Source organism: Sphaerodactylus townsendi, linkage group LG14 (genome assembly GCF_021028975.2).
Source record: "Sphaerodactylus townsendi isolate TG3544 linkage group LG14, MPM_Stown_v2.3, whole genome shotgun sequence".
NCBI classification, from domain to species: domain Eukaryota; kingdom Metazoa; phylum Chordata; class Lepidosauria; order Squamata; family Sphaerodactylidae; genus Sphaerodactylus; species Sphaerodactylus townsendi.
In genome coordinates this window covers 25,803,786-25,831,246 of record NC_059438.1, presented here as the reverse complement: position 1 = coordinate 25,831,246, position 27,461 = coordinate 25,803,786, and the positions used below count along the sequence as shown (strand labels likewise).

General features: G+C 54.5%; 2 protein-coding genes across 2 annotated transcripts in view; both read right to left on the bottom strand.

The window, feature by feature from the left end:
• ZFHX3 (zinc finger homeobox 3) overlaps positions 1-27,461 on the bottom strand; it is a 208,796-nt gene that overhangs the window by 79,706 nt on the left and 101,629 nt on the right. The gene's annotated exons all lie outside the window — the stretch shown is intronic.
• Positions 147-26,336, bottom strand: LOC125443564 (protein SPIRAL1-like 1). The gene is made up of 2 exons (XM_048515777.1): positions 25,581-26,336; positions 147-531 (listed from the first exon to the last, which is right to left on the bottom strand). The coding sequence occupies exon 1, from the start codon at positions 25,946-25,948 to the stop codon at positions 25,667-25,669; it is 282 nt and encodes a 93-aa protein (XP_048371734.1). The 5' UTR covers positions 25,949-26,336; the 3' UTR covers positions 147-531; positions 25,581-25,666.

Genomic DNA, 27,461 nt, shown 5'->3' with positions numbered 1-27,461 from the left:
GCAAGGCATACTGTAAAGCAGTGGTTTCCAAACTTTTTATGGCCACCCCTTCTTTAGGTTTATGTCATCCCCACTGCCCTTACCCTATAGAAAGTACTATTCAGAACAGAAGTTTGCACAACCCACTAAAATAATAACAAAACTCAAAACAGTAACAATTGTGTATTTATTCAAAAATCCAACTAAAAATTAGCTTAATTTAGTCAACAAAATTGATGAACTTGATCCAGTAATACCAGCGTTTCAAAGTCTGATAGTCATTCAGCAAGAATCGCAGATGTCATATTTAGTAACTACTTCATTTAATGTGATGCTCCATGAAGTGACACCAGTTTGTCAATGTTTCTTTGAAAGTCATTCAGCACGAGTCTCAAATTGACACATTCAATAATCTGAAGTCAATTTCTTTGCTTGGAGTGAAGTTGGATGATCACACTAAAACCACGTTCCACCAAATAACGATGCTGGCAACACAGCCCGGCGCTTCTGAACTGCTGCCCATGGTGCAGGACGGTCACCAGGAATTTCCTTCTGTAACCAAAACAGTGTGATTTCTTAAATGTTGGCTCCAGCGCAATGTCATTTTGTAACTCAGCTCTTCCTCCACTACCCCAGCTTTCTCAGGATCTGAAGATGAATTTATCTCCCAATCTGGAATTTCCATGGAAAGAAAGTCATCAAATGGCTATCTTGGTAACATGTCCAAATGGCCACAAAAAGCATGCAGATAAATCATCTTGTATCCTGCTTTCTTCTTCCAGCTCAGACAGAATCAGAAATCTGCAGATTGCAGAGGCACAGATTGCATTCAAATAGGGCTAATTTTGAAATAAATGTAGAGACAAACAGATTTGGCCTTAGTAAGACCAACTTAGTAAGACCTCATTTCTCTGAACTTTGCAAATAGTTGTGATAAATAAGCAACACCCAATACCTGCTCTCTTTGAGTTCATCACTGAGCAAAGCATTTGTGCCTGCAAAAAAACTCCACAACAGCGTCAGAAAGGTCATGACGCATCTCACACAGTTGCCTTTTGATAGCCAATCAACTTCCTTCACTCTCAACACAGGGCTCCCAGAATAGCCAGTCATGGAGAGTGAGGTTGACTTTTAGACCCTGCAGTAATTATAGTGTTCTGACAACTTGTCCAGTAGTCCAGGGGATCACTGAGGTTTTTTGCAACCAGATGTTGGTGACAAATGACACACTGAATGGCAAAGGCATCTGGCACTGCTTCCTCAAGTAAGCAACACCCTCCCAGTAGTGACCAGTCATTGGTGGTGCTCCATCGGTTGCTCAGCCAAGTATCTCAGCCCTAGAGTTTAGCTTCAGGTCTGCTCTCTATTCAGATAGTTCAGAGCTCAGTTCAACGCCTGAAGATGAATGGAAAGACATCACCCGGCTTCTCTGCAATCGTCTTGTCCTCTTTCGCCTAGGAGATGTCCTGCTTATAATGCAGTTTAAGAATTTTTTGATGTTTGCTTCTGCTTTTAGAAACATATCTCAAGCTCTCCTTTTGCTTGCCTTAACAGTCTGCATATGTATATCTGTTTCAGCAGAATTTGCATTCCTTTTTATTCTTGCCATTTGGGCAGATATTCTGCCATTTGGATATGTTGCTACCTTTCATAGTTTGTGCTCCGCCTTCTAGCTGAGTCTTCTTTTACAGTGGCCTTAAGTAACTTTCAAGCCTGCTGGAAAAATCTGACCCTCCCTGGGAGTGACATACATGTGTGTTGAACTTTCTTGAAAACTTGCTACTTGCATACATGCTATCGCCTTATTTAGGAGTGTTTATTAATTGACTTGGGCCTTTTTATCCTGCTTTTCTAATGAACACTGTGTGGGGTGAGGCCTTCCACCCAAGAATTCATTCCCGTATTTTGATTATTGAGATACTCTGCCCATGCTCAGGAGCCCAGCTGGAAACTAACAGCTCTATTTCCATGACCTGAGCAAGGATATTTCAGAGGACACTGATTTGTAAGTAAGCTGCAATTTTATTTGTATACCGCCTGTCCCCTCACAGGCTTCCAACAAAATTTAAATACTCTTTCTCTATATATCACAGCCACATTTCAAGACAAATCCAAACAGATAGCGACTTCAATATAGATCCTAAAAAAACCCTTCAGCTTATCGTCAATGGATAGGGAATGGTGGCACAATAGATGTCAAAAAAGAAAACAGGGACGAGGGAGGCCAAAAACAATGGTAAAGGACCCGTCGCTGCCTCAACTACAACTCTGTCTTGCAGGCCCTTCAACAAACCTTGTGGGGCCTGGGCCTCCTCAGACAAAATGTTCTACCAGGTGAACTCAAGGCTAGTCTGATTTCTTTCGGGTTGGGGACCAGCAAGTTGTCATCTGCTCAGAGCAACACTCTCCGGGGAATATACTGGCAGAGACCATGAATTGGAAGCAACTTGACAGTACTTCACACCCACACAGAGAGACATTAAAAGTTCATTGATGTGGTCCTTACATTATCTCAGCAGCAAGAATAGGCAAGGATTCAGGGCATAAACAATGGTTGTCCCACCCCTCAGGATTCAGCCAACATCTCTCGTGGGAACGGAGTCAGAGCGGACCAGGCGATGCATTAAAACATTCTTCTGACTAACCAAATGTTGCCACTGATATCCAGATCACAGCATATTCACAAGATCACCAAAAAACTTTGCAACGGTATCACAACTAATTGTTTTATCTCCCCAGCATTTACAATCAATAAAACATACACAATAAAGCTCACACAATTCCTAGGGATAATCATCTGGAAAAAAAATTAAGCGGCCAAGCTTGCTTAATTTTGCATTGTCAGTGGCATCCATTTATTGTTACTAATAACATACCATGTTTCCCTGAAAATAACACAGGGTCTTATATTAATTTTTGCTCCAAAATATGAGTTAGGGCTTATTTTCAGGGGATGTCTTATTTTTCCCATGATTTTGAACCCCCAACATGACCAGATCAGCTGCCAGAGAATCTGTAACTAGGGCTTAGTTTTGGAGTAGGGCTTATATTTCAAGCACCCTCCAAAAATCATGCTAGGGCTTATTTTCAGGATAGGTCTTATTTTTGGGGAAACAGGGTATGAAACTTTTAGGGGGTTGAGGGGTGCATGGAAAAATAAAGCACTGGAAAATCTCCTCCCCCCCCCCTCCACTTCCGACAGTGGCTGGCAGTGCCCTTCCAGTGTTCCAGGCCAATTTTCCACCCTTGCTGCCAACTGCCTGTTGGAAGGGAAGATACCAGGGAGTACAGTGTTTTCCTGCCACAACAAAGCCTGCAAGCCCTCATTTGCTTGGCGTGCCAGCTTTCAAACAACCACTGCTTGCCTGCCGCAAGCAAGCAGCCCTCTCCGGTCATCGTGGTCCTCTGAGATTAGTTCCAACTTACATAGGCTATGAGGTCAATTTCACAGTCCCATTTCCATACCAAGAGCTAGTTGCCTTGCAGCGCTATTGACTCTACTTGACTCCGCCTTGAACCTCAAAGAGAAAGGCGGATAGTAAGTAATCAACTAATAACAGGTCAGAGCAACCACCTGCCTTGATGGACTCCAGGGGTGCAACTGCTGCTACCCTGTAAGAAAACGAGGAGTGGGAGACTGAGCTTTGGAAAGTCACTTCTGACTTCCTGCAAGACAAGCGAAGTATCCGCCTCTGCGGAGATTTCCAGTTGTGGCGTAGCAGTTGCAGGTGGTGGACTCCAATAAGGAGAACTGGGCTTGATTCCTCACTCCTCCACAAGAAGCTTCTCCCAGCTCCACCTACCTCACAGGGTTGTTGTGAGTGGGGGAATGTGATTGTAAACCGCTTTGAGACACCTTTCAGTACAGAGAAGCGAGGCACAAAACCCAGCTGTTCTTCTTCTTCATCTCAAGTTGCATTGGCCCCCGCTACTTTCACTTCAGCTGATCCTGATTTGAGTTTCCTCATCCCGATTACCTGCTGAACCACACTTTCTAAACTCAGTCAAGAGAGACCTCAAGCCAACTGGTTCCACATGTATTTACATACGGATGCCTCACTTCACGCCCGCCGTAGGGACTTGGGGGCTTTCATATTTCTCCCCTCTTCCGTCACGTCTCAACTCCCCCCCCCCCCGCAAGCAGAACAATTTCTGGCCCAAAATCACTCAGGAAGTACGCACAACAGAACGGGAATGCAAAGCAATGGCTTCTAGACCCTCGCCCAACCCTCTAACCATACAGGCTCCCCTGGTTCAATGAAGAATCACAAAGTGCTCAGTGGGTTAATTGTACACTGGGCCATGTTGTCAAACTGCAGACTACCAGACATCCACAGCTGCATGGTGAGCGGCAGCCAGTTACAAAGACTCCTCCAGGCCCCAAAGCCCCCGTTTGCAGCACATTATTTTACTGACATCACTACGTGGATCCACACCAGCAAATGCTCACCCTGACTGGAGTGTCTTCTCGCCTTCTCAGGTCCACACAAGAAACACAAGGCAGGCAAACTCCTTCTTGGGTTCCCCTGAATTCTGGCACAGGGTGACTGAACTCACTCTTGGCAGCCTTTAGACAGAGCTTTGGAGAAAACGACCCCTTCGTTAGACCATGCCAAGGGGCTCAGAGAAGCCCGGGAGAAACTACCAAGCGAGAGGGCAGGCTGTTTCTTGCCACAAAGAAGGGGCTCTTCTGCACAGAGGCAGCCCCAGGTGACCTGCAGAAGTGCTTGCTGGGGCAGCCGCACGAAGGCCTGGCTCCCAGCTCCTGGCAGCAGCCTCCAGAGGAAGGTGGGCACGCCCTCTGCAGGCAGGGAAGGTGTAGAAAGGACGTGGGAGTGGCGTGGCAGGAGTGCCACCTTGGGGGATGCACCTGCTGCCAAGTGTCATCCAGGAAACTGCTATTGGCTTCCCAATAAACAGGAGCAGCAAGCTAAGGGTCCCCCTGCGCTGGGAAGGAGGGCTCCCTCAGGCCCCACCTGGCAGCCATCCAGGCCTCACTGACAGCTCAGCTCTTCCACACGGAAAAGGCCCTTTCCACCCACCCACTGGCCAGGGCACTTTCCCCTGAAGGGAGAGCAGGAAGGAGGAAGGCTCAGAACCCGCACGGGCCAGCCAGCCACGGCTCCTGTGCCGCGCAAGAGGCCTGCAGGTTAACCCCTCCCGTGCCACCTGCTGAACACCTGCACCTGCACAGAGCCTTGCCTGTCGAGCTGGGCAGGGATGAGCGCCACTTGGGGGGAGTCATCCCACTCGGCTTGCATCCACACTCTTCTGGGCCCCAGGGTGGCAACGCCTGGTCCTCCAACGACGTTTCCAAGAGAAAACCTCAAACCTTTTGGAAACGCTTCATCGGACTCCGGGGGCTCCTCAGGTGAGCCGTCCCCTGGTGTGAGAAGTGGGCGGGGGGGGGGAGCCTCTGAGGCCGAGGGGGCCTGCAGAAGCGCCGCACCTCAGCCCTTCTGCCCATTCTGGCAGCTGGCTGGTCCTGAGCTCCGAAAAGGTTAACTCTGTTCCAGGCGGCCATCTGATAAGCGGCTCTGTGGAAAGCCTGGCTGGGAGATATGATGTCACTAACCTCTATTGATCCACAATCAGAGAACTTTGCTTATCTCTCTCCTGTGACAGGCGGCCCTCTTGGACTCAACGCGCATTTGATGCACTGCTGGGCACCCCGTGTGCTCTCTCGCAGGCGCAAGGCCGACCACGAGGGGCAGTCCTCCACCGCAGGAAGTGCCCCAGGCCAGCCTCCCTCAGCAGGGCTTAGCCGGCTGCCGCTCCCCCAACAAGACGAGCAGCCCTGAATTCTGGTCTAGGGCGTGGCTCGTGGCGGCAGCACAGACAGGTCTCTTCACTGCCCGCTTCACGTCAGGCCATCTCCTATTTCAATACCACCTCTCTCCCCCCCCCCCACATTGCAGCCTCTTCAGCCTCCCCTCCTAGGAAAGGTGCTTCAACTCCTTTGTCGTAACCCACTCGCTCTCCTCTGCAATTTACCTGGTTCTGCAACGTTCTCTTGGAGACACGGTTCCCAGTCCATCCACTGGCCCAAGGGAAAGTCACCCCAAGACCCCTTTCCTCAGAGGAGAGGGCCCCGATCCAGGATCCACCAGTCCCTGCAGCCAGGAATCACCGCCACGCACAGTGTCCTGCCGGCCGGCACACCGCAGACCGGGTACCACTCAAGATCCTGAATGGAACCACCAGCCTGCACGGAGCCCCACAGTTTGCCCCTTTCATAAGATGCCCCTTCCGTCAGCCGACGCATCGGCACACTTGCCACTGATCAGGGGAGAAGGTCTCTCTGCTGCCCCCCCCCCCCCACTTTGCTCCTCTGGCTGTTTGCAAAAGTTTGCTGACCCCCTTGAACAAAATGAGGGGTGGGGTACAAAATGAGCAGCAGCAGAAGAAAGCAGGGGCACCCCGCTCCACGTAGTCAACAAACGGCTGGGTGCACCCCACCGAGAACAGCACCAGCCAGCAGATTATTATATTCATCTAATTCTTGTGCCTGCTGCTGAAAAATGGACTTTGTGCTGTTTCATCCTCCGAGAAAACCCGAAAGCTGGCCTCGTGTCCTTTGCGGCTTTCCCAAGGCATAGGAACCTCCAGACGCAGGACAAAGCAGCTACAAGGCTAGCCCTCCTGGGCACACAGGCTCCCTCCGCGAGAAGGCCCATTTATTGGAGGGCCCTTCCTCCAGGCAGCTTGGGGGAGCATCCAGGTCCCCGAAAGAGAGCTTGGCTGGAGATCACCCTGCCTGGATCGCAGGGCGGCACGAGCAGCAGCAGCAGCAGCAGCCCCTGCTCCCCAACCTGGGCCCCCATCCACCCGGCTCCCAGCAGAAGGGGGCAGGATCCAAGCCCCGCTGGCGCAGTGTGCCATGTCCTTGTGCTCTTCCCACAGGTCAGCCTTTCTCATGCCACCCTTTCTTGGAGCAAACAGACCCTGGGGGAAGGTGCCCTGGATCCGTGGAGGAGCTCCCACACAGTGTGACAAAGAAGGTCACCAGCGGGGGCCACGGCCACAGCCACTGACAGGCACCGAGCAAAGGCCAGGGGCAGAATTTTCACAAGGACAATTTCTATCCAGATTTCTGGAGAAGCAAATATCACTGCCACTTGCACAGCATCGCAGCAAATTCCACTCACAATTGACACAGCAGCCCCGAGAAAAGTATTCCACTCCAAGCACACTGATTTCAGTGGTCCTGGATCACGGCAGCTCAGCTAAGAACTGCCCTGTGAATCTTCTCAGTCAGCCGGTCAATGGAAAGCTCATCGCCCTGATCCTAACAGAGGCAGTGGACAGTCCTGTAGGATAGGACCTCAAGGCAAGCTCTTCTAACAGTCCTTCAAATGTCAGCTTGCAGCTCAACACTGAACAGAAAAGGGATGGTGCCCTCAAGGCCAACCTGCTTCTGTGGGCTTCTGAGATGGCCCACCTGGGCCTCTGCTCCAGCCACTGGGCTACGCTTCCTCAAAAGGCAACACAATACAGCCCTGCCTCCCCAAAGACCTGGCCAGGGACAGCAGCAGCAGAAGGGAACACACATGGAAGTCCGTGTAGGACAAGGGAAGGAATTATCCCTCCCATTGATTTTTGCTCCAGGGTATTAGAAAGAACGCAGCATTTATCTGGAGATTTCTTTCCAAAGCCGGCTGTGGACTTTAAAATGTAAGCGAGACTTGAAAGGAGCTTATCAGACGAACAATCTGCTCCAACCATCCCCATTAAAAACAGGACCCCCAACAGGGTGCTCTCTGATCCCACCGTTCTTTCTGGGGCCTCTGAAAGCCACCGAGCGTGTCCCTGTCCAGCTTCAAAGCAGCAGCCCACAAATGGCGCGGTGGGACAGGGGCGGCCACAGGAAGGAGCTGCTGCTGCCAGCCCCATCTAGCCCACGGGGTCACACCCCCTAACCCAGCCCCCTGTGAGGACGTCAGAAGGGGGCCCGTGGGAACTGGTCCACTAGGAGTGAGTTTTCACTCCACCTTGAGGGAAACCTTAGGGAGTCACCCACATGAGAAATGCAGCTGACAAGCGGGCCCTTCCAAGTGGCGGCCGGAGTTCAACCCCCCCCCCCTTGCAGGTCACATCAAAGGCTCAGTGCCATTAATCACGACAGCGGCCTCGGCCTCTGCGTTGGACCCAGGCTACATTTTCCAGGGGCAGGAGGGAACTTCCCTGCCTCTCCCCTTCCACTGCTACCCACTTGAAATGCTGCTCCTGGATGACCTTAATCCGACCCTAGGAAGCCTTCTCATGGGAACAACCAGGGACCAGCCCCATGTGTCCAATGCTGGAAAAGAGAGAGGGGGGGCGGCCCTGGGTCCCCCCACTCCCAAACCTACGAGATGACCAGGAGAAAAGCCACAGGCACCCAAGGGTGGCAGGCAGGCAGGGAGAGGAAGGTCAGGAGGCGGCAAATGGCCCCAGCAGGGCAAGCAGCAGCCCCTCCTTGCGCCCGTGCTGCTTGCAAGGCGGCTCCCGCAGAGGACGGCTCCTCGCAGCTGTGCCCGCCCGCTCTGTCTTTTCCAGGTAGCTGTAAGGTTGTAATTGGCGAGGCAGGAGATTAGAAATATCGGCAGCCTCTAAGTAAGACTTTAATTTACTGGCAGATCAATAGCACTAGGGTTATATTGGCAAAGTGTCTACAACTCTATTGACTCCCGCAATTCCTCTTATCAATTTATCAGAAATCTGGAAGCCAGAAGATATTGTTTGAAGAAAAAAGCAGGCAGGAACCGGCCAGCACAGCACCGCAGCCGCCCAATCGGAAGGCCCAGACTGAGCCTTCTGCCACTGCCATGGGTTATCAGCTGCGAAGGAGACGGAGAAGGCCGCCCCTCCTGCCCCTTCCTGGGCCTCGGGCTTCGCCGCTCAAGTCGGCAAGTGCTCCCTAGCTGCCCCTTCGGCATCTTGCAAAAGCTCAGGTCTTCCCCCTGACCTCCAAGTTCACCCCGCGATAAAACTGATGGACATACAGACAGGATGAGTGGCAGGCCAGCCGGCAGCCTCTTACATCACGGTGACTGGTCAGCAGAGCCCTCCCCAGCAAGACGCCCACAACACGGCAAGTCACGGGCTGATCCCCGGAGCATGGAGGCGGCTCAGGAGCAGGGCAGTTTTTTGCCCTTGCACCAGACCCAAAGTCCGTATTCAGTTGAGATTTGTGGCTCGCAGCACTAATAGTGTGTAGTGATGGGTGGAGGAAGGGGAAAGTGAGGATGGGGTATGAGTCTGAAATTGTGTGCCTTGAGGAATGCTGCTGTAAATTTTCATTGTACGTGCACAATGACAATAAATGCTTATGCTTATGCTTAATGCGTTTCTGACACACCCAAGCAGCAACCACCCGGCTAGTCCAATTCTCCTGCACTGGAAAGATTGGCTTCACAGCCCAATCACTCCAAAGTACCTGCATGCCAGACTCAAGTCCCCGCTGTCTTTGTTTTAACGATGAGGCTGTGGGCTGTTTGGGGCCAGAAGGAGCTACCCTCAGCCACGCTTCCTGGTTGCTGCTGCTGCTGCTGCTGCTGGATCACCCCCCGTGGGGGCTTCCACGGTGATGGGGCTTTGGCTTCACAGACCGACTGTGGTGGAAGACGACTGATCGGGGCCACCAGAAGCCCTCTTTCCTCTCAGAGACCCCAGTGCCCCTACCCGTGCTGCGCCCAGTGCTCAAAGAGGCAGGGCAGAGGGGGCTGGTGGATCTCTGTATGCACCCAAGTCCCTGGCCAAGTGGAAGTGCCAAAATGATCCAGTCCTGTTTGAATGACCGAGTAACACAGACGGAGCACCTTTTGGAATAAGCCCGGCATATTTCAAGCCAAGAGAGAGAGCGACCCCCCTGCTCAAGGGTCCCACAGGGATGGAACCAGCGGGCAACAAATCCCCCAAAGGGAGAGGGCAGCCGCCTGGCCAGTCAGCCCTCGACTCCCAAGAGGAGGGCGGGCATCTGGCCCTGCTCAGTCCCGGAGGAATGCGGAAGAGCTGGAATGTGAGGCTGCACATCTGCCTGGGGAGGTGGGAGGGCAGGCTGGCAGTCTGTGGGGAGAACTCGGGGGCACCAGCTCAGGGCAGGCCTCAAGCCTGACCGTTCCCATGGAGCTGGCAGCGCAGAGGAGGCCCAGGCAATCAGGCCGCCCCCACCTCTTCCTCTCCATGGAGACCAGAGTCCTGAACACATGAATTCCCCTCCAGCCGCCACCCCACCCCCCACCCCCCGCCCAGAGAAGGGCTCTGCTCCTGCACAGGGTTTCCATGGCGCTCAAACGGTGACGTCCGTTCACTGGGCTGGAGAAGCGTGGACAGACGGCACGGGAGTGCTGCTGGGCACTGCCTTGCCCCGAGAACTTCTACACGGGAGCCTCCTGGCTGTCGGCTGGGCACCACATGGGCCCGCCAGCTCCCTTCCGTGCGGGCCATCTAGGGAGCCGGAACCTTTGGCCCGAGGCCCCTGCAATTACTTCAACCCAAGAACCTTTTCAACTTGACCCCCAGACACCACCGTCCTTTACGGCCTCCTGCCTTTTCAATGCCGGGGTGAACTTTTCACCCAAGGTTGACAGCTGCTGCTCCCTTCACCCAGGAGGGGCCAGGCGCCAAGCCCCTCTTCCCTTCAGTCCCCTTCTGCTCCGGGGCCGACAGATTGACGGGGAAGGGGCAAAGGCCGAGCACCCAGGCATCGCGGAAGCCCCCGAAGGGTGAGAAAGCACCAGCAGCAAAATGGCTGCCCGAGGAGGTGGAGCCAGCCACAATACGGTGGCCACAGCTTAACACTGTGCAGATTTTTATGTACTTATTATTTGATTTCTAGCCCCCCTCTCCACATGGGCTCAAAGCAGCTTCCAACAATAAATGAACAATTAGGCAATACATACAATCAATAAAAGAATCTCTACAAATTCCTTGTGCTGTGGTGGGAGCAGCTGCCAAAGAAACATTTTTAACAAATCTGCATAGCCAGTCAAATCTCCAATCGTCAATCAGAAGCTGTGCTGGGCAAAAGCCCTCCCCGGCCCCACCCACCTTAATGGGCACCAGGTGTCAGAGGGTCTCACGGCGGCGTCAGAGTTTAACCAGACAGCCAAACATCATCTAAATCCTTTGTTTACCTTTGTTTCCCACAGCAGTGACAGAGCTAGTGGAATGGAACAGGCCAGGAGGGCACCTGTGTCATGCAGCCAGTTGGCAGATATCGCCTTACATCGCCTCTCCGTTGGCATTCCTTGGAATTTCATTTCCTGCATGGTTTACAGCCTCCTGGCCTTAGACAGTCTACCTCGCCTCACCGGGTCATCTAACGGTCCCATTCTAGTCCTATTACATTGTTCATCTTATGCTACGAGACTGTCCTTTTTTGTACTTCTGCAATTTGTCTGGAAAGAAAATATTTATATGTAGGAAAAACATCACACCCACTACACAGACGCATTTTGGAACACTGTTCACGCCTCAGAAATATGAATTTGGGTGTTCCAATTGTTGAACATTTCATGAAGAATGATCACACAATACACGATATGGGGGCTACTGTTATAGACTGTGTTGATTACATTGGCTCTAAAGAACAAATTGATATTAAATTTAGGAGACTTCAAACCAAGTACTGCCTGGAGTTGGCCACTGCTTCTCCATGGGGAGTTAATGAAACCATAGGTTTTGCAGCTTTCTTACAACACCTGTGTTTAATTACATGTTAACCATATCAGTCCTATCTGTGTTATTCTCTGCCTCTTACATCATTATCGTATGTGAAGATTGTGAGAGCTTATGCTACAAGAGAGGGGTATGTGCACGGTATTTCTGTTTTTTAAAATTGTAATCATAAAATGTTTATTTTTATATTAAAGGAACTTTGTCATTTTGCAGAGCTTAACAAAGGTCTTGAAAATTGACCCTGCAGAAATTTAGATTTTCTTTATTATCAGTAAGCGAATATTACTTTTGGAATAAAACATCTGGCAATTCATTTTGCTTATGGATGTTTTGAATATGTTATTATTTATTTACAGACCAAAGAGAGGACTTTGTATCCTGAAAGGAATAATTTTTATTTCTGTTATTTAGTAAGTAAGTATTATTTAGTTATTTAGTAAGTTAGTTATTTAGTAAGCTATTTAGTAAGTATTATTGACATACTGCCTAATTAAATTAATGGTGCACCCTCGTTAACTCTACTGCATTATATTGTGTTATAGTTTGTCAAACTTGAAGAAGAATATTTGAAATGAGATATCAATCCAGAGGTGGCAGCTTTGGCCATTTCTGCCTGGCACAATTATTCAGGGTTACAATCGGTATCTTACAATCCGGGTCTATTTCATCCCGTTTTCTCCCATTGCATGGCTTTCCGTTTCTGTGAAGGAATCAAGTGACGACCAGGAGGAAATACTCCAGTTTGTTTCACACAAGCCCAGGTCTTTTGCATTTACACCACAAGCGTCTGTACGCACGTGCAAAAATCCCTGGTGTCGCATGTACTGATTGGCTGTTGTTTTGGGGCAGCAGCTTGAATGAACATAGCAAGCAGCACCAAAAAAACCCCAACAATGGGGCACAATATCACATCACATTCCCACTCACGTTCTCGTATTTTTGTGGAAAACAAAAGAGACTCTTCCCTCCCCCCCCCCATGATATGCCCACTAACATTCAGCCCCAAACGTACATCTCCCTGGCTATGGACTCCGAGCAACCAGTGCATGCACAGAAAAGAAAATGGGGACATTTTGGGACCCCACTCCTGATTGACCCAGGCAAAATGGCGCCCAGTCGATACCACGAGTAGAAAATGTGCTAGTGGGAACGTTTCAGGAAGGGCAGACTGCAACGGTCGGTGGCTCAACAGAGTTGAAAACTGACATGAAGTCAGGTGGGGAGATCAGGGGGGCAGGCAGGGGTCAGGGAGATCAGCCTGCTGGGTGGGAAAAATAAACTGGTTCTGCTTCCGTGGTGTTTTCACGGTAGCAGTTTCAACGTGGGATTTTTGAAAAGAATCACCCAGTTGGTGATTTTTGAAGATCTTGGGATGAGGGAAATATCGTGGGACAAACCTGCTTTAGAACTGGGAACCATGCGAACTTCTGGACCAAACCGAAATATTTCCCTTGCTCAACACAGGATATTTGAACCGTTCAGAAATGACCTTTGATTACACTTTATGGATGTTTCATTGAGAACATTGCCTTATGTTTTGTACTTCTGCAATTTGACTGGAGAGAGAAAATTACTTGCTCCCAGTCCTGGGAGTGGGAGAAAAGCAGGGTCTACATAATGATGCTCTAGGAATTGTTCCTAATCTCTGTGGTGAAAAGCATGGCAGACTGGGGCAGCTACCTAAAGTGCAACCTGGAAGCAACACTGCGCCCTTCCCCAACTCTGCCCTCCCCCCCCCCCCGGGCAGTGTTGGGACTCCAAAGCAAATCAAAGGAGATGCTAAATGGAGAACCTCTTGATATGGCCTTTCTCTGCCAGTCAGTGCACCAGAGAAGATCAGCCTGTTATCAAAAGGAGTTAGGCCACAAAGGTGACATTAGTACCCACAACTCATACTGCTCCACCCCCCTCCCCGTCCATCAAAGTGTCCACAGAGTCAACCCAGAGGGGTTCTTGTCCCTCAAAGCAATTCTGGACCCCCCCACCCCCCACCCAGCAGAGCCCTTGGCATTCCTCCAGTAGCCGAATCAGCCCAGGAATGCTATTTGCCGTGAAAAGCAAGGGCTGGGTGCGTGTCAAGCTTTGCATAGACACAAGGCAACCTCAGCTGCCAGCCTCTTCGCTTGGGATGGGGGAGGAGAGCATCTTCCTTGGCGCTTTGATCCCCCTCGTAAGGTAAACCAGCATTCTCCCCCCCCCCCACCTTGAGCTAATCAAAACCAAACTGCTTAGGAATGCAGCAGGACAGGTCTGCTCTTCCAGGCCTCCTTTGTCTCTGGCGAAGGCGGCAACACAGGATGGAAAATATGACCTCGGAGAAGAGGAGCCGCCATCTCCAGACTTTGCCCCAAGCCCAGAGACCCCGAGACTCTCTTCTAGCACACAACAAGCTGAGAGGTGACTCTGCCCTTCCCCAGGTCCTGTGCCCCCTTGGCCGTGTTCCCCCGGCTGATCAGATGATGGCGCCGAGCAAGGGCCAGTCCCTAGGCATGCAGTAGCAGCAGACAAACCAAGACAGACAACCCAAGGGCAGCCAGTCCCAAGAGGCCAGCGGATGCCCAGCTACGGGCTAAGAACCCGTGCCCCTCTGCAGGGCCAGCGCAGTCTACTTCCAATGGCTAGACAGGGCATGCTGGGCAGCTCCCCCTCCCACACAGAGGCACGAGGGTCCGGAGTCTGCAGCCAGCTCCTTCTCCGCTGCTGTGCCAGGCCTGCCGCCCTCCAGCAGAGTCCAGCCTCACCTCCCTTTCAGCAAAGGTTCCCGCTGACTCGCCCGACAGCTACACATCCACCTTTGCTGCAGGACAACCAGGGCGGGGGAAGGAGACCAGTGGGGAGGCATCAGGCCCAGAGGCCCCCAGACAGGCCTTGGGAGACAATCCCAAGAAGCACGAGTCCCCAACACCTGGCCTGTCTCTGGGGCCAAGCCAACAAACGGAAACCATTCCTCCAATTGGCACCAAGCCAACCCAGAGATGAACGCTGCCACACCTGGGAAGACCAACACAGCTAAAAACCTCTGAAGCAAAGCAGACGGCATGGGGCAAGGGGGGAGACAATGCCAGCCAGGCTCTAAACCCAAGAACAGGCTGCCAGCCCCCCCCCCCCCTATTTCTTATCGGCAGCATGACCTCTGCAGTGGGGCTCCTGGGCCTCTGCTTGCACCTGGGAGGGGGGGGGCACCCTTAAGGAGCCAGAGGTTCAGAACAGAAAAAAAACCACCCTTTCCCAAAGTGGTTGGAAGTACAACACTAATTAACTCAGCAGCAAGTTGTTTGCATTTGCATATAAATGCAGCCACAAATCATTACAAACAAGCAGGGACAAGTCAAGGCCATTAGCATATGCAAATCCAACCCACTGGCCACCAGCTGGAGGAGAGACTGGGCCCACAACTCAGCAGGAACGGAAGGCAACATCGACTGTGCCCTATGGGAGCATAAGAACATAAGAACAAGCCAGCTGGATCAGACCAGAGTCCATCTAGTCCAGCTCTCTGCTACTCGCAGTGGCCCACCAGGTGCCTTTGGGAGCTCACATGCAGGATGGGAAAGCAATGGCCTTCTGCGGCTGTTGCTCCCGAGCACCTGGTCTGCTAAGGCATCTGTAATCTGAGATCAAAGAGGATCAAGATTGGTAGCCAGAGATCGACTTCTCCTCCATAAACCTGTACAAGCCCCTTTTAAAGCTATCCAGGTGAGTGGCCATCACCACCTCCTGTGGCAGCATATTCCAAACACCAATCATGTGTTGCATGAAAAAATGTTTCCTTTTATTAGTCCAGGGCAGGGGCTGTTCACCTCACACAAGCACTGCAAGAAACCAGCAGACCCCTCTGGGATGCTGGAGCAGTTCCCTTCCCCACCACCCCTGGGGCTTCTGCTGAAATCCGAAAGAAAAAACCACCAGTGCCTGCATCAGGCACAAGTCCAGGCAAGAACCCATGCAGCAGCCCCCAAGAAACACCCCCAGAGCGGGACAGGGCAGCCCTGGGGAAAGGGGGGGCCAGCCCACAGTCCAGGCCACAAGCACCTCTGGGGATCCCACAGGATCTCCGTTTAGCTGAGGACAGCGAGGAAGGCTGACGGCTGCAGGCCTTGCTGGCCCTTTCTCAGAATGGCAAGGACTTCTTGTGAGATTTTTCTTAAGAGACCCAAGAGTGTTACTGTCACCGCTGTTGTTCATTTTCACCCACTCTTTTTTTTAGGAGGTATTTTCTGATCCCTTAAAACTGCCACTGAAATAGGTTGGTTTAGTTAGTGCTAAAGAAAGACAGCGTCGCACTTAGCAATTCTGGGGCCAGGCACGCTTCAGACGTGCAAACCGTCTCCCACCAGACACACGCGAATAGGGGATACACTTCTGGCTACCACTGGGTGTGAACAAAATCTGCACGCTAAGTGAGAGGCTGTGGGCGGTAAGCGAAGTGTGAGCAGAAGCACAACACCACAGTTAACGTGACCTTGGGATGGATCAGCAGAGACGAAACATCCAAACTGCAAGATGTCAAAGTCCTGCTGACACCTCATTGGTCAGGCCTCACCTGGAGTCCCGGGTGCGGAGGATCTGGATCACTTCAAAAAGGGTGTGGCCAGAGGGGGCGGGTGCAGAGGAGAGCGAGGAGGAGGATTTGGGGTGTGTGTGTGGAGACCAAACCCCAGGAGAAAAGGCTGAGGGACTCGGGAATGCTCAGTCTGGAGAAGAGGGGGGGGGGACACACCCTGATCCCATTTATGGGAAAGGCCGGCCTATAAATTGAATTATAAATATAAATATATACGTAAGCTATTGGAAGGGCTGCCACTTAAAAGAGGGCAGGGAGCTGTTCCTGTTGGACTTGCAATAATGGGCTTAAATTGCGAGCAGAAAGGTACCAGCTGGATATTAGGAAAACAATTCTGCAGCCAGAGAGGCTACCTGGAGATGTTCTGCATCCCCCGCACTGCCAGTCCTCAAGCAGCAGCTCAATGGCCCCTTGCCCGAAACACTCTAGGCCACTTCTGCATTCAGCAGGAGGCTGGACTTGACAGCCTGTGTGGCCCCTTCCAACTCTATGGTTCCATGATCACAGAGCCCTGAAGAGCCCCCCCCTCCCCCCGCAGCCTCCAGCTCTTTGACACTCTAGAAATCTAAACCATTGCTCCACTCAGGCTCAGTGAATGGAAAGGGGGTGGTGGAGGAATCCAAGGTCAGAGGAGCAAACGCCAGTCGGAGAGAGCACGAAATCAACAGGCAACAAAACCTGGTCACTGCAGCGTTACCAAGTACAGAAGACGTGTCGATCAAGGTCTTCCCCCCTCCCCACCCGGCAAGGCCTCAGCCTTCCAGGTGCCTCCACAGCCTCCAGCAGACACCTCTGCCAGCTCTGGTCCTGCCTCAGGAAGCCCCTTCACACCAGCCTCTGAGCATCCCCACAAGTGCAGAGCTGGCACAAGGGGACCCCACGGGCCAAACACGCTGTCCAGCTGATGCAGCACTGAAGAATCAATGCTCCTCACTGAACATGGGCGTGCACAGCCACAGAAGGAAACGGCAGACTCCCAGAGCACCTGGGGTGCCCCACTCAATGCCCCACAGCCAATCACCCCTTGCAACCCCCTCTGATAAAGCAGCAGAGGATTCCGAAGGCTCTGGCCTATCCCTCTACGGAGAACCTTCTGTGAGGAGAGATGGAATGTCCCAAGGGCAGCAAATTTTACTGGCACCAAATCCACCCAACTGACCGAGACCATCTGGCTTGAACACCCAAGGATGACCAACTGAGGTGGCAAGACAGTGACCAGCAGGGCACCGATCACGTGTTCTTGCAGTTGGCAGACCTTCCCCACAGTTCCAGCCCTGAACACTCCCTCCCCACCAACCCTTCTGGCCAGCCCAATCCAGAAGCTGTCCTTCCTCTCACCCATCAACACACCAAGCATCTCTAGCTTAATGAGCCCCAAGCAAAGCCTGGACAGCGACATCTCCTCAGGGTCAGCGCCAGTTAGTGCTTGGCTGGGAAGTCCAGGGTTGCTACCACTGCCAGCCACCTCTGAACACTGAGCCCTTCAGGGGTAGGGTGGTCTATTAAACAAACAAACAAACAATACCTTGAACACTCGAAAGGGTCCCCACAAGATGGCTGTGACTTGATTGTAAAAGGAAAAAGGAAAGGAAAGAGGAGAGGAAAACCCCAAGATCTGGATCATGAAAAAGGAAGTGGCCACGTGGCCTTATTAGAAGATAAACTAGCTTTCCACGCATAACCACGAAGAGCCTTTTACCATTCAGACTCCAGAGCCAGCCCACAAAGGCACGAGGAAGGGCAGACACAGAGATCTGAAGCCCACCACAGACATACTCGTTTCCCCCCATTCGTGGGGACTTTTCCAGATGGCAGCCTTAGGAACCACAGAAAGAAACCTCACAGGCAATATTTTTTTCTATTGGAAAGAGCAGAATGCTCTTTAAGGCAAGAGTAGGACGAGGATTTTTATTGTTTAAAATCTACAGAAAACTATAATTCCAGCATCAATTGAAGACTTATGCAGCACATATTTATTGATTAAATATGGGTAACATTGTCTGTGCGCTTATGTTGATAATAAAATCCACTGAAGAGTTCAATGGCAAAAATAATGCTAGTCCTAAAGCAAATGTATGAGACTTTTTACATCTAAAAAGTACAATCCTCTTTTTCACTATGAAGATATTCTAATATTTCCAGGCCCAATTTTCCCCACTTTTCAAATGGAAAAAGATCCATGTGCTGAAGTGGCATAGAATCATAGAGCTGGAAGAGACCAGAAGGGCCATCAAGTCCAGCCCCCTGCAGTGAGGGGCAGAAGAAGGTCTTTCTTAAGAGGAGTCACATCTGCATCTTTCCCTGCATAAAATTCAGGCCTCGCCAACCAGGAATCTCGCTGGAAGGACCACCTCTCCTGCTTGATGCTGTGCAGCACTTCTCTGAGCAGCCCCCCGCCCCACCCCCGATGGAGGCAGCTTGCTTCCCCCTGGGCCTGCTCCCCTGCTGCTGGACAGGGGTGAAGCAGGCAACAGTCCTGGCGCCTTCTGGAGGAGCCAATGGAAAACTCTAGGGAGGTTGAAGCACCCCGTTGGGGGGAGGGGGACCCAAAGGCTCTGAGCCCCCCGCCCCCCAGAAAAGGCTCTGCCCCCACCCTCCTTTCTTTGAGACCACCAGTTGGGAAGGAGGAGCAGCCACAGCTCTAGGAAGCTGAGCTTTGCTTCACATCTCTTCTCTGCTATTTGTATTTTACTATTTTAGCAAATTTCTTCTCCCAACCTTCCGCTGAGGAGCTCAGAGAGGCACAAAGCATCCTCCCCGCTTCGGTTAGCCTTCCAACTACCTTGTGAGGTAGGCCAAGCGAAAAGAGGTTGCCTGGCTCCAAATCCCCCAGCAAGCTTCACCGCCAAATTCTAGACTGACCACTAGACCACGCAGCTGACCAGTTTATTGCCTGGTGCTCTGTGACCTGACTGAAAAGAAAGATGCAAACATCTGTGAAATGCAGCCAAGAATCAAGGCCGGAGGCCGACAACGGAGCTAAGCATTGCTCCGGACTGAAGGGTCCTTTCCTCCTCCCCACAGCCATGCACGCAGCGCAGCACGTCGCCCTGACAGGGCGTTGCCTTCTCTCCCCTCTTGTGCACCTCTGGGAATAGCCACAACTGAGGCATGAGCCAGGAAACCGGTGCCTGCCTAAACCAGACCAAAGGCTACAGTGCTGATCCACCTGGGGCTTCCACCAAGCACAGAGGAGCAGCCCGCCTCCCCCCGCCCCCACCTCCTGCCTGGGAAATGTCAGGGAGCAGACAAGGGCAGTGGCCGCGACCACTTGAACCACGACTGCAAATGGGGATTCAGAAGGACATCCCAGCAATCCTCCACAGACAGCTGAGAGGAAAGAGGCCATTTGAATGGATCCACAGCAAGCAGCTCTACGGCATTCCCAGCGCTGGCAGGGCTCTGCTCTCCTGGCAGATTTTGCTCCCTCCGCAGATCCCCTCTGTAGCTGCAGCGCATGACATCCTCAGCAGTCGTTTGATGCGCTGGGGCCAAGGCACGCACCACCAGGCAGGCAGGCTGGGCTGAGGGATGCAGGCAGGGAAGCCTCCACGGTATTTAGATCCCATGTCAAAGGCCACCCTGCGAGGGGCAAGGGGCCCTGGACAGGATGCAGCCCCGGCCTGCTGCAATCACAATTTTCTTAACTAGTCAATAAGACTAGATTGAAATCAGGGTGTGTTTTCCCCCCATAAAGACGCATTCTTGGTATAATTTTCATATTTACAATCAAATGAAATTTTAATTTTTAGAATAAAAACTTTTCAGATTAGTTTTAGCTTTATCAAAATTTGTTGATTTGGTTAAAGCATTAAAAAACATAGATAATTATGAAATTATTGCCTGGTGAGCTATCATCAATTTTATTCAAGCCACGTGGCCTTGCATTTCTTTGTTGCAATGTTTGCATTTTGCATGCACACCAGGCTTACCCGTAGCTAGAAGAACTTCATTTTAAAAATCCCAAACTGAGCCTCTTTTGCAGTCTGTAACCATTATAGATTTTCTCCTCCAGAGAGAAAATAATACGATAAACCTCCGGCTGGACACACAGACATCCCAAAAGTGTCAAGTTCTTTTTTACTGTTCGTGCCTCCCTCCTCATGCTGTGCGCATCTATTCCACTCCAAACAATCTTCCATTAATTTAACTTTTTGAAATTTAGCACCTAAGAGATCAGGGGTCAATTCTAGGTACACAGATTTGCAAAGGAACAATGGGATTCAGGTCTTTTTCTCAACTCTGTATGTTTATTTTGTAACATTTTTGCCTTGAAGAAGAAACACATTTATCTTCACAGACGCATATTTACAATTTTGAGAACTGGACAATCAAGCACGTGCAATAATATCTTCCAGATAAAAAATCTGCCAAAATGTTCTTATAGAAACCTATTGAAGGGAATTCATTTACCAAAAAAATGCACATTGCATGAATAGAAACCCTCTTGTGTCATAATTAAAAACTAATCCTTCTATCATGATGAATAATCTTTGGATTATACTGTATCTTAATTTGAAAACTATTGGATTATACTGTATCTTAATTTAAAAAACCAATTAAAATTTTTAAAATCTGATTTTCTAAAAACATTTTTTTAAAGTAATCACTGATTTTTATCCACCCTGGCTGAAAGCACCAAACTGTCTTGTAGGAAGCACACCCAGCTTCCCCTTTGAGGCTTCTCCCTGCTGCTGCTCAGGTGGGAGAAAATTGGGAAGGGCCGTCAGCCATCGATTTGCATAATGACATCACTTCCAGTCTTGCTGGTCTCACCACATGAGGAGCAGCACTCCATCATTTCATCAAAATTGCACGGTTAAGCCATAGAGGCCTGGCCAAATGCTAGAAGGTCACAGACAACATGGTGACATCACTTTAGATAATGGTTGAAGTTATGTCATCGAGTCTTCAGTGACATCAAGCCCGCCCCCCCCTCTCATTCATACACACACACACACACCCCTTGCCCCGCAAGTCTTCAGCTGGCAACCCTGTGCCTGAATGTGGTCTTGCTTCAGGCCAAGCAGCCTCTCTCAACAGTTTTATGTAAACCAAATCGGGGAGGAGGGAGGGATCCTGTTAGACATCAACAAAACAGACGGCTACTTTGAAGCTCCAGCAGCAGCAGCAGCAGCAGCAGCACCACCACCACCACCATCACCACGTCTCTCCTGCTCCACAGCTGCTCACCTCCTTCCTTCCTTCCTTCCTTCGCAAAGCCTGACATCTACAGCTCTGTCTGGCACCTACAGCTCTGTCTGGCACCGTCATGGGCTCCAGCGCCAGGCTGGCAGGCACCTCTCGGCTGCCGCAGAACAGCCTCCCCTGCTTCTGGGGTGAGGCTGGTCCTCCAGCGTGCCCACATCGTTCCGACACGGAGGGAACTGACAGCTCCCCAAAACGAGGGCCCCTCTGAGCATTCCGACCACCGGGCTCTTGCATGTGCCCATCATCTCCCAGCTCAGAGGTCTCCGGGCCCACCCACGCCAGTTCCTCCTCCTGGCACCCCCCCCCCCGCTTGCTGCCATTTTTCCCAATCAGCCTCTCCTCTTGGTGCATTCCCAGAGTCCTTCCTGAAACCCAGGGTGCTGACCAGCGGCACCACCCAGCAAGATGTCCACACTTCACTCCAAGTGAGCAAGAACGCACCGCCACCAAAGGGATGACATCTTGCCTGGACTGACTTAAGATTCAAGCGTCAGATATCATTTTAAAGTCTGAACAACGAGAAACCTGCAGATGGGTGCTGCCGGGAGCTCTCTTCCTCAACCACTGGCACAAGGCAGAGGCATCAGAAGGGAAGGGGAAAGAGCCCGTGAAAATACAGGGCAAAGATCAAGCAGGTCCTGAGGAATCTCTAGCCGGGGACAAACAGAAGAGACCATTGCTCAGCACTGCCGCCTCCTTCAAGGAACGACACAAAAAAGGGCGATCGAGAAGCGTTCTCCAATAGAATATTATTCTCTGAACATGACCATCCAAACCCTCACTGGCCCAAGCAAAAACACCCAACGGTGTAAAAAGGACCAGCCCAAGTGGTCAATTAAAGGCAGAGAAAATTCAGCTCTCCCGCTCCAACGTTTAGTCATAAAGCACTTCTGGTAAGTGACAAAGCAGCACATGCAGCCGATCAAAAGAACACAAGACCAAATTCTGGAATCAACCGTTCAAGATCTCCAACTGAAGACTCTGGCCAGTACCTGCTTTTCTTGCCCTGGAAACAGCCGCAGTCTCCCGGGGTCCAGACCACTGCATACCCTCCTAGTGAGTCGCTACCACAAGCCAGAAGGTAATCCAAGGCAATTCTCTCCCCAGCCTGAGAAGTTCTTGAAAGGGATCCTATCACCAGCTGGATGTCAGAGTGTTCCCTGAAAACAAACATGGTATTTCCCAAAGCTGGCCTGTATTCCCATTGTCCTTTCAATTGCGGTTGCTGCAGAGAGGACCGCTTCACCCACACTTGCCGTGGGGGAACTCAGAAGGAAAACGGGCCCACGCCCGAGGAGGCCTCTTTCCACTTCAATACCAGAGCTCCAGAGAAACGCCACAAAACAAATAAACAAAACAGGAAGGAAGAAAAGAGGGGAAATCATTTGAACCGCAGCCCAAGTGGATCAGGAGGTTGCTTCTTTTCCCTAACTGGGGGACACCTTCAAGGGCTCTTGGAAGGAAGGAAGGAAGGAAGGAAGGAAGGAAGGAAGGAAGGAAGGAAGGAAGGAAGGAAGGAAGGAAGGAAGGAAGGAAGGAAGGGAGGGAGGGAGGGAGGGAGGGAGGGAGGGAGGGAGGTAGGTAGGTAGGTAGGTCACGGCACTCCATCCCCAGCGAAGAAGAGGGCTGTGGTGTGCCTGTGCTTGCTCTCTCTCTCACACACACACACACACACCGTGCTCCCGTGTGCAGTCCCTCGGCGGCAGCTGGCAGGAACAGACGTGGACCCTCAGCGTTGTAAGTGACCGCTGCCCACGGGAGTCTTTATTTCAAGAGAAAACAACAGCTCTGTTTTCTTCACATAACTTGGCACACAGTGGATTTTCCTCACCGCTTTCTACTTTAATAAGCATTTTAGAAGTTACATTTAATAAACTGTGTATTTCAAAATGCCGAGGAGGGCACGTTGGCTCAGTTTCTCCTCCATCTGCTCCCCACCCCCCCACCCACCCCCCCGCCGCCGCCGCCATGCCTAGGCTTAGGGATACTTTGAGATGTCTTCTGGACCAGCCCCCCCATTCCTCCCCAGACACAAGGATTTTTCAGACAACAGGCCACAGCTCCATCAAAACCATTAGAGTCTGCTGCAAGGAGGAGGAGGTATACGCGTGCATACACGCACAGACAGATGTTTCAGTTCCCATTCTTCCGCCTTCCTCTGACAGACCGACAGCTTTATCGCAGCTAACCTACTGCAACAGATTTACAGTCTCGGGAAAAATTCAAAACACAAACAAGGTTTCAGGGGAGGGATGCCCCCCCCCCCCGAGCAAAAAAAAATCTCCCCTTCAGAATGCAAATAAAAATTCCAAGCAGCGATCACCAGGAGTAGGGAGCCCAATCCGGGAAGCAGCAGGGCCAAGCGCGACCTGGGGAAAATTCTCCCGCACACAATGGCCGGCCCCACCGGGCCCCCTGAACCCGTTTTGTTCACCCCAGGAAGTTTCTATCCCAGGCAAGAGGGGGCCCAGCAGAAGCCCCAGCCGGGTTCTGCGGGAGACACACAGGCCGGGCCTTTGTTCCCCGGCCGCTGCAGAAGAGGTCCAGCCACGACCATTGTTTGAAGTTGCATCAGGAAAAGGTGGGAGTCCGCCCCCCCTCCCCCAAGGGCAGCCCCGGGGGCCCATCCACCGGAAGCTACCCCGACGCCGATCCTGCTTCCTAAGCGGGCCGGCGGCGGCGTCTGCGGGGCGAGAGGCTCCTCGGAGGGCCGGCAGACTGCGGGGCCTGCATTTGGGAGCCCGGGTCCAAGGCAGCCTCGTGGCCGGCCTGCGGGAAGGAAACACGCGCTGTCCTGGGGGGGGGGGGGGGCCGGCCGCGTCGCCCGGCGTGGCTGCAGAAGACGGGGGACGGGTCGCCGTGAAACGCCACCGGGGCGCGGCGGCCACAGACAGCGCAGGGCCCGGAAGGGACCTTTGGCCAGCCCGCGACCCCCGCGCCACCCTTCCCTGCAGCGGAGCACACTTCCCCCAGGCCGCCCCTGCTCACGCCCTCCCCGCGGAGAGCTCCGGCCAGGCTCCAACCCAGTGATTCTCCCCCCCCCCCCCACCGCAGCGGGCGAGGCGCCGGGGAAGCGGCTGTGCTGCCCGGCCGGGCATGTCTGGGGGTGCCGGTGGGGGGCCAGGACAGGAGCGCCCCTCCAACTGAGCGGGGGGGGAGTGGGGTGGGTGGGTGAAGGTCCTCCCGTGCCAGGGAAGCCCCCTGAGCCCACGAGCGGCCAGGCCAGGCCTCGGAGGTCCGCGGGGCCGGCGGTGGGGGAGGGGGAAGGCTTGGGCCCGGCCGCCTCTAACCCCCCCCCCCCCGCGCCCTGACTGCCGGCCTCCCATTTGCAAGTGAATGGAAGGGGCCCCGCGAACTTCTCCCACCGGGCCGGCGCGAAAGAGGCAGCCAGCCAGGGAGCGGGAGAGGCCGGGCCGGGCCGGGCCGAGGCGGCTGAAGGGCAGCGGCGACGGCGGGAGGAGGAGGAGGAGGAGGAGGAAGGGACTCAGGGCCGGCCCCATAGCGGCGGCGCCCCTTCCCCCCCTCTGAGGAAGGGACCCGCTCCCCTCGGGAAGGAAGGAGGCGCTCGCCGAGAGCCCGGCAAGGCGAGGGGGCCACCGAGTCGGCACGTCTGCTGCCCTAGGGCGAGCGGGGCCCGGCGAGACAGCCCCCGAGGCGAGAGGCGGCCCCACCGCCCAGGCCGGGCCCCTGGCCCTGCGCCCGCCTCCCGCCCCGCTGCCCGGCCCAGACCGCCAAGCGCCCGCCAGGCCGGGAATGCGTGGCTCGCAGCGATCTCGCCCGAGTGGCGGCGGCGGCGGCGGCGGCCAAGACCCCGCCGCCGCCCCCGGGGACGCACGCGGAAGCCCTGCCGGTATGGCCCCGCCGCCGAGCCCCCTTCGGCTGGGCGGGCGGCGGAGGGGCGCCGCGCGGCCATTCCCCGGCCTCACCCCCCCCCCCACCTTGGCCGCCCTATCGATTATGCAGATCGTGGCCCGATCAATGCGCCCTGCGCCCGGCCCCGCCACCCCTGCTCCCCGCCCGGCCCGGCCCGGCCCGCCTGAGGCGGCACCTGCCGGGCGGGCGGGCGGGCGCAAAGTTTGCCGGAGGGCCCCGATCCGCGGAGGGGGCCGGGCTGGGCCAGCCTCATGCAAAGCAGCCCGGGCGGGGCGGCAAAGTTGCCACTTACGCGGCTGGCTGGCGGCGGCGTTGGCGTCCTCCTCGTCGTCTTCTTCCTCTTCCCCTCCTCCTCCTCCTCCTCCTCCGGCCAGGCGGCTAATCCCGGGAGGCGGCGGCGGCGGCGGCGGCGGCAGCAGCGGGGCTGCAGCTCCCATGAAGGCTGCGGGAGCGGCGCGCTCCGCCGGGGAGCTGGGAAGGCTGCTGGCGGCGGCGGCGGCGGTGGCGGCGGCGGGACGAGGCGAGGGAGGCGGCCGGAGCGGGAGCGGCGGCGGCGGCGGCGTCCGGGGCTGGGGCCGGGCGGGAGCCGCTTCCACTTGCGCCGCTGCTGCTGCTGCTGCTGCCGCCGCCGCCGCTGCTCAGGGGCAGCAGCGGCGGCATGGTGGTGGTGGTGGTGGTGGTGGTCGCGGCGGCGGCGGCGGGGCCGGGGGGCGTCCGGGCTGGCGGGGCGGCCGGAGCAGGGAGCAGGGAGCGGCGGCGGCGCTCAGATCTGCTGATTGGGGCGAAAAAAACTCTTTGGATCTTTATTCTGCTAATTAGTTTCCTGCAAAAAATGGCTGATTAGTGCAGTGCGCATGTGCCTCATTACCCAGGCACGACGGGAAGGGCTAATTAGCCACCTTCTGGATCAATAAGATTCAGCCCAGGCGGCGGCGGCGGAGGGGGGGAGCAGGAGGAGGAGGAGAGAAGGGGAGGGGGAGGAGAGAAGGGAGGGGGACGGAGGCGCGAGGGGGGAAGGGAGAGCAGCAGCAGCAGAGGCGGAGGCCGGCCAGCCAGCCAGCCAGCGAGCCTGCCCGCCCGCCCGCCCGGCCGAAAGGAGCGGCAGCCAGCCAGCCAGCCAGGCAGGAAGAAGGAAGAAGAGGAGGCGGAACGGCCGCCGCGTTCCCCAAACAGGGGCCGTGGGCGGGGGGGGGTCGGCCTCCCCCCTTCCCCGCTGGAGCAGCGGAAAGTTGCCGAGAAAGTTGTGCGGGCGCGGGGCTGCAGTGGGGTTGGGGGAGCCCGGTTCCGGCGCCCCCTCCTCGCCTGGGCCGCGGGGGGGGGGGGGCGACAGGGGGTCGGACCGTTTTGGGGCCGGGGGGCAGTCTTGCTTGGCGGCAGGTAGGATGACAGAGGAGCGATGGCCCAAAGGGCCTCCCCGGACAAGGGCGAGGGGGCTTTCCCCGCGGGGGCCCTTTCTAGCCCGGCGACGGCGGCTTCCTCGGGGCCTCTTTCGGACCTGCACGGCCAGGACCTCGGGCTCAGCAATCCCGGGGGCGGAGGGCAGGCGTGTTGGGAGGCGGGGGGGGGGGGGGCGCGATCGGGGCCGAAGCCCTACGAGGAAGGCGAGCGGCTGCTTCGGGGCGCCCAGAGGAACGGCCGATTTGACCGCCCGTTCTGCTCCGCCCGGCGGGGACCCGGAAAGGGATCCCCACCCCGGAGCCCCTGGTCACCATCCGGGCGGGTCGGCGGGCGACTTGGAGCCTTTTGGCGGGGCCGAAGTGCTCCTCGGCCAGGGCCTCCTGCAGCAGCCTTGCGGGTCGATGGGGGGGGGGGGGGCGGGGCACGGACAGGCTTTGTCCCGGGAGCCGAGAGAGCGAAAGGCGGGCGGGGGCGGCCGGCCCTGCTCGGCTTGGTGTAGCGAAACTCGCCCCGTCGGCAAATACGTCGCTTGTTTCTCCACCGCGGCCGCCTCCGGGCCAGATCCGAGCCCCCCCCCCCCCTCCGGGCAGGAAGACGCCTATGCAGGGCTGACCCCCCGACTGCCCGACCGGAGGGGTACCGGTCTCCCAGCGCCTGGGAGGGGCCGGCAAAAGGCCCGACTCAGTGCCCCCCCCCCCGCCGCCGAGAGGGGCCCGGAAGAGGGAGGCGACCCACCGCCCGGCCATTTCTGCCCAGGCGAAGGCCAGGAGGCGCA

Bases quoted from the DNA above. Each gene is read 5' to 3' on its own strand.
- LOC125443564 (XM_048515777.1), bottom strand. From the start codon at position 25,948: ATGCCGCCGCTGCTGCCCCTGAGCAGCGGCGGCGGCGGCAGCAGCAGC.